This window comes from Gigantopelta aegis, chromosome 14, assembly GCF_016097555.1.
Source record: "Gigantopelta aegis isolate Gae_Host chromosome 14, Gae_host_genome, whole genome shotgun sequence".
NCBI classification, from domain to species: Eukaryota; Metazoa; Mollusca; class Gastropoda; order Neomphalida; family Peltospiridae; genus Gigantopelta; species Gigantopelta aegis.
In genome coordinates, this window is record NC_054712.1 from 51,135,871 (window position 1) to 51,143,423 (window position 7,553).

Consider the following 7,553-nt stretch of genomic DNA (forward strand, 5'->3'; position numbering starts at 1 on the left):
ATCCCATTAACGACAACAGTAACATATGTGGCTAAAACACCAACATACAGCGTATCAATCGGTATAAACACCACAAATATAAATACTACACCCTCCCCTCACCCTTAAAGTGAATCAGAAAAATGGGGGTCAAGCTGCTCATTTTAGAGATAACGGGTAGCGTCTATGACTACCCTAGTTCCGCAAAAAAAATTAAGACTTTTTCGTGTCCAGGTATCCCATATATGTTTCAAACACAAAGCTACTTGACACAGTGGTACTAGATGAAATAAAATAGGGTAAATCTTTTCCAAGATGAAACTGATTTTTTTTTATAACAAACACACTCACATTTATCACCGATCACATGACTTGTGGTGTTATCTTCTCTATAAAAAAGATTACGTGCACCTTCAAACTTTGACCCAACCAGACGTTATTTGGTTTAGTACTACCTGAAGGGACGGTGAGATTCCCATTTAAAAGTCCCCCTTTTAATGTATCTGTAAAAGTAAGTGGCGAAGACATAATTGTTTTATCTTATGACGTATCTCATTAATAAACCCATTAATGGAACGAAGGTACGTTCATTTTAAGGTCTCACTACACAGATGTCATCTGCCATTGAAACCCATGTTAAATTACCGAACTTCAAACGAAGATTGCCAATAGAACGGGTTCTCATTGGCACTAACAACATACACCATTGCGAACATGCATTATATAAGCATTTATTTTCACTCCAAAATTGAGAACATTTCCGTCTCAGTTGTTTGCTATATGACCGCATCTGGCTGCAGTACCGGTTCGAACAGGTGGTTCATTAACCGATTCACTCAGGCTGTCTCTTGCGCTGTACACCCATGTCCCAAAAGGTCGATGCACAATATTACAAAATATGATGGGTAAAATGCAGCCAGAAGGCTTACCATTAAACATACACATTGTTTTAATTCTTCACCATTTCCTTGAAGTGAATATGTGAACCATAACATGTGTCACAATTAGGAACTATAGTGAACAGTAATGAATGAACTCTCACCCAGACCTTTTAAAGTCTAGTGACAGATTTTGTCAAACTTAGTTTGAAGTCATTTTGATAATTTGGGTCATTTACACCATGAAAAGCTATACTAGACCAGTGTAACTTATGCACTCTAAACAATACACCAAAAGATAGATGCACCATACCATCCAATAAAACTTCATATCACATTGTTACTTCTTGGTCATCCACACAATAGATGGCCATCAAAGAAACAGCCACTATATGGTAATGTATGACCTTGTTGGTAGTTCTGATATAGGGAACATACAACGAAGCTAATTATCTAGTTAGTTCATTAAAACTATTAGTTTTCATCAATTGTTGCTATGGGCAACAATTGTTTCATAGTGAAATGTTGAAATCCTGTTATTTCTGTATATTTCAGCATGGAAACTTCTACGTTTACAGTAGAATATTATGTTGTATATTCACAATACTATCAAAACTGTTTGTCACTATGACTGTACCTTCGAAAAAATTCATTATGCACAAAATCACAGAACTTAGGGTGAATTTGGATACTGACCTTGTGACCTTGAATTTTCACCTTTTACAATGAGAAACTCAGTGTTAGATACTCAGATCAATTTATATATTACATGTAAGAACACTAGAATATAGATTTTGACGCACACACCCTTAAAACATAAAAATAATTAAATAATAATAAAAAAAAAAAAAAAAAAAATGACATGTTTGCAATATTTACCCAAATAGAGCCCCCATAAGCTTTTTGTTTTTTGTTGTTGTTTTTTTTTTTTGGGGGGGGGGGGAGGGGGGAGGGAGATCAACAGTAATTTCATGTTTTACATTATGGTCTCACTACACAGATGCCATCTGCCATTGAAACCCATGTTAAATTGCTCAACTTCAAACGAAGATTGCCAATAGCACGGGTTCTCATTGGCACTAACAACATACACCATTGTGAACATACATTATATTAGCATTTATTTTCACTCCAAAATTGTGAACATTTCCGTCTCAGTTTTTTGCTATATAACCGCATCTGGCTGTAGTACCGGTCCGAACAGGTGATTCATTAACCGATTCAATCAGGCTGTCTTTTGCGCTGTACACCCATGTCCCAAAAGATTGATGCACAATATTACAAAATAACATGGGTAAAATACAGCCAGAAGGCTTACCATTAAACATACATATTGTTTTAATTCTTCACCATTTCCTAGAAGTGAATATGTGAACAATAACATATGTCACAATTAGGAACTTTAGTGGACCGTGAGGGTTCGAATATGAACCAAGTGGACCTTTTTCTATTTTGTTTTTGCGCCACCAGAAACTCCATATGTATAAAAGGGCGATGGGAGCCAGCTGTGTGTGTGTGTGTGGGGGGGGGGGGGGGGGGGGGGGAGATATATGAACTCATTAATGTTACGGATGTACGTTCTCTTTAAGCTGTGTACGTGACGGCGATATGTGAACTCATTAATGCTACGGACGTGTGTTCTCTTTAAGCTGTGTACGACACGGCGATATGTGAACTCATTGTGACGGACGTGTTGTCTTTAGGCTGTGTACGTGACGGCAATATGTGAACTCATTAATGTTACGGATGTACGTTCTCTTTAAGCTGTGTACGTGACGGCGATATATGAACTTATTAATGTTACGGACGTGTTCTCTTTAGGCTGTGTACGTGACGGCGATATGTGAACTCATTGTTACTGACGTGTTCTGTTTAGGCTGTGTACGTGACAGCTATATGTGAAATCATTAATGTTACGAACGTACGTTCTCTTTAGGCTGTGTAGGTGACGGCGATATGTGAACTCATTAATGTTACGGACGTGTTCTCTTTAGACTGTTTATGTGACGGCGATAGGTGAACTCATTAATGTACTGGACGTGTGTTCTCTTTAGGCTGTGTACGTGACGGCGGTATGTGAACTCATTAATGTTACGGACGTGTTCTCTTTAGGCTGTGTACGTGACGGTGGTATCTGAACTCATTAATGTTACGGACGTGTTCTCTTTAGGCTGTGTACGTGACGGCGGTACTCCCGTACGTCTTGCTCACTGTGTTACTGGTACGGTCCGCCATCCTGCCCGGAGGTGTCGATGGAATTCTCTATTACCTCACTCCGGACTTCACTAGACTCGGTCACACGCAGGTAACTTCACTAGACTAGCTTATATAGGTAAATCCAGTAGACACACATGGCTGTTAAACGTATGGATTCAGTAGACTCGCTAGAGTATAGGTAACACAGATCAATTCAGTAGACACACACATGTACATTCCGTAGACACACACAGAGGTAAATTCAGTAGACTCACACAGGTACGTTTGGTAGTTTCGTTTCAGCAAGGAAATCCAGTATCTTCACAGAGGTAAATTCAGTAGACGAACAAACAAGTTGAGACTTGCCCACACAGGTAAATTTGGTAGACTCACTCACAAGTAAATTTGGAAGACTCACTCATACAAGTACAGTTGTTGGACTCGCTCACACAAGTAAATTCAGTAGACTCGCTCAGATATTGGTAACTACAGTGGACATCTCTGAATAAGGTCTTTATAAACTTGCTCACACAAAAGCAAATTCAGTAGACCAGTTCATTCGACAAAATTTAAAACATTTCAGTTTAGTACACTGAACTTTCTTGCACGTTTGTAGGTACTATTTATCTGCATCTGTTTTTCTGTTTTGGCTTTTTCCTGGTTTCTTTAGTAATATATGTAATTGTCTATGTACGTGTGTTTATTGACAGCTGATGTTATTGTATGTGTGTTGATTATTACACTGTGTTTTTTGTATTAGATTTTACAGATGTTTATGTACTTTTTTGTTGTTAAATTACAGGTGTTTTGTGTTTACAGGTGTTTTGTATTAATAGGTATAGCTGGAGGCTCTAACACAGGTGTATTAACAGGTGTTGTTCTGTATTAACAGGTGTTGTTTTGTATTGACAGGTGCTGTTTTGTATTAACATGTGTTGTTTATTTTATTGACAGGTGTTGTTCTGTATTAACAGGTGTTGTTTTATATTAACATGTGTTGTTTTGTATTAACATGTATTGTTTGTTTTATTGACAGGTGTTGTTTTGTATTGACAGGTGATGTTTTATATTAACAGGTGTTGTTTGTTTTATTGATAGGTGCTGTTTTGTATTTTCAGGTGCTGTTTTGTATTAACAGGTGCTGTTTTGTATTAACAGGTGTTGTTCTGTATTGACAGGCGCTGTTTTGCATTAACAAGTAATGTTTTGTATTGACATATGTTGTGTTTTATTGATAGGTGTTTTTGTATTAATAGTTGCTGGTTTGTATTTTCGGGTGCTGTTTTGTATTGACAGGTGCTGTTTTGTATTGACAGTTGTATTGACAGATGCTGTTTTGTATTGACGGGTTCTGTTTTGTATTGATTGGTGCTGTTTTGTATTGACAGGTGCTCTTTTGTATTGACGGGTTCTGTTTTTTATTGACAGGTGATGTGTTGTATTGACAGATGCTGTTTCGTATTGACGGGTGCTGTTTTGTATTGACGGGTGTTGTTTTGTATTGACAGGTGCTGTTTTGTGTTGACAGGTGATGCGTTGTAATGACGGGTGCTGTTTTGTATTGACGGGTTCTGTTTTTGTATTGACAGGTGATGTGTTGTATTGACGGGTGCTGTTTTGTATTGACGGGTGCTGTTATGTACCTGTGTTGTTTCGATACAGGTGTTGTATATTTACAGGTGTGGCTGGAGGCTCTCATGCAGGTGTTTTTTTCGCTGGGAACGGGCTGGGGAGGAATCATCACTTTCTCCAGTCACAACAAGTTTAAGAACAATTTCTTATGGTACATATTCGCGAATGAGTACACAATCTTCTGCTAAATTTATATTTCTTAGAATATTACATGTAATTATACCATTTAAAGGGACACGCCCTAGTTGTTAACCATTACGCCGTTGTTTTTCGCTATTAAACCCATTTTTTCACAAATAAAATTGCACTTACTTACCGTTTATTATTTAGAATATACATTTCCATTCACCTGAAGTGTTTTTTGGTAATCCTGGTAATCCTGGTGTTTGTAATACCACAAAATGCATTTTTCGTATTTCATAAAATGCCACGGGCCTCTGAGAAAAAACCGTAGAGCAGACAAGTTCTAATCGATTTTTAGAAGGGATATTCCCATTTCAATGTCACAGACGTTGGTATACCACGTGACCGTTATCATTTTGGTTCGGTTTGTTTTCTCGTGCACGGTTCGCGCAATCAACATCCGATTTGTTGCCGTTTGCTTGTTGTTCATTTGTGAGATTTTTCTTCACAATTCGTGAACATTTTCAGTAACAATAAAGTACAGAAAAGTAAGTATCTCAATACGTTACAAACCCTTAAAACCAATAATTTTGCTAAGTCTTACGATATCTGGAGAGGGGATACAACCAGTACAGAACAGTTGGAACATGTCCAGGAGAGGTGAAAGGAACGCACCCCAAGTCTGTGCGCACTCTGTGAAATTTGTCGTGACGTAGGCATTGCTGTGCTTCGAGCGACATCTACCGGTGACATCAGAATACTAACTTTCAAAATTATTTCAAGCAATTGGGACATGGGGATTCCCATGGTATTTATCGATATAAAACCTGCTTTTTCACTCCATTTGATAAAAACGTGATCTAAGTGTGTTACAGGTTTGTAGATTAACCAAATTTTAATTTATTTTCACTGGATGGAACTAGGGCGTGCGGCTTTAAAGCCCACACAAAAATAATGGTAACAAAAAAAAACAACAAAAAAAAAACAACAACAAAGCATATTAGCAATTATATATTTATTTTATTAATTTATTGTATTATTGTATTGTAGTTTTCACTTTTTGTTAATTGACATTGTGACATTAACAATAAGATCTTATTGCATGCTGATTAAAAACTCTTATGATGAACTTGACAACTTGCGAATCGTGCTCTACTAACAGGGACAGCTGGATCTGCACCTTGGTGGGGGAAGGGACGAGTATATACGCCGGACTGGCAGTCTTCTCCGTTCTGGGATTCCTTGCCAAGCGAGCAGGGAAACACATTGCCGATGTTGCGGCTGCAGGTACAGTTATACAAATAAATGATGATATAATATTGCATCTACTACTGCTGCTACTGTCACTACTGCTGCGGCTATGCTGCTGCTGTTGCTGCTAATATTACTGTTACTGCTAGTACTACTACTACTACTACTACTACTACTACTACTACTACTACTGCTATCGCAACTGCCGCCGCAACTGCTGCGGCTGCTACAATTACTATTGCAGCTACTGTTACCACCACTACCACTGCTACTGTTACTACTACTGCTGCTACTGCTGCGGCTGTGGCTGCTACAATCACTAGTGCAGCTACTATTACTACTAATTCTGCTTCTATTACTACTGCTAGTGTTGCTACTACTACTGTTACTGCTGTCGTTACTGCTACTGCTACTGTTACTATTTCTGCTGCTGCTGTATCTACTGTTCTTGCTACTGTTTCTACTGCTCTTACTACTACTGCTGCTGCTGTTACTACTACTACTAACACTACTACTACTACTACTACTACTACTACTACTACTACTACTACTACTACTACTATTACTACTGCTATCGCAACTGCCGCCGCAACTGCTGCGGCTGCTACAATTACTATTGCAGCTACTGTTACCACCACTACCACTGCTACTGTTACTACTACTGCTGCTACTGCTGCGGCTGTGGCTGCTACAATCACTAGTGCAGCTACTATTACTACTAATTCTGCTTCTATTACTACTGCTAGTGTTGCTACTACTACTGTTACTGCTGTCGTTACTGCTACTGCTACTGTTACTATTTCTGCTGCTGCTGTATCTACTGTTCTTGCTACTGTTTCTACTGCTCTTACTACTACTGCTGCTGCTGTTACTACTACTACTACTACTACTACTACTACTACTACTACTACTACTACTACTACTACTACTACTACTACTACTACTGCTGCTGCTGCTGCTGCTGCTGCTGCTGCTACCACTGTTACTACAAATACTGCTTCTGCTATTATTACTACTACTACTGCTAGTTACTACAACTACTGCTGCTACTGTTACTACTACTGCTGCTACTGTTACTACTACTACTGTTACTACTACTACTGCTGCTACTGTTACTACTACTGTTGCTACTGTTACTACTACTACTGCTGCTACTGTTACTTTTACTACTGCTGCTGCTACTATTACTACTACTACTGCTGCTACTGCTACTGTTACTACTGCTGCTGCTACTGTTACTACTACTGCTTCTGTTGCTGCTGCTACTGTTACTACTGCTACTACTACTCCTACTACTGCTGTTGCTGGTACTGTTACTACTACTACTACTACTACTGCTGCTGCTATTGTAAATACTGCTGCTGCTAGTGTTACTACTGCTGCTGCTACTGTTACCACTGCTGCTGCTACTGTAACTACTACTACTGCTGCTACTGCTACTACTACTACTACTACTACTACTACTACTACTACTACTGCTGCTACTACTACTAC

At 38.7% G+C, this 7,553-nt stretch overlaps 1 protein-coding gene across 3 annotated transcripts in view; it reads left to right on the forward strand.

Moving 5' to 3' along the window:
* The window catches only part of LOC121388605 (sodium- and chloride-dependent GABA transporter 1-like), a 224,808-nt gene that overhangs the window by 204,266 nt on the left and 12,989 nt on the right, over window positions 1–7,553 (forward strand). For 2 of the 3 annotated variants that reach the window (XM_041520012.1, XM_041520011.1), the window contains exons 5-7: window positions 3,028–3,162; window positions 4,733–4,836; window positions 5,971–6,095. In XM_041520012.1, the coding sequence (XP_041375946.1) occupies window positions 3,028–3,162; window positions 4,733–4,836; window positions 5,971–6,095 (364 nt within the window). The remainder of the gene's footprint in view (window positions 1–3,027; window positions 3,163–4,732; window positions 4,837–5,970; window positions 6,096–7,553) is intronic. The other variant, XM_041520013.1, reaches the window with a different exon arrangement.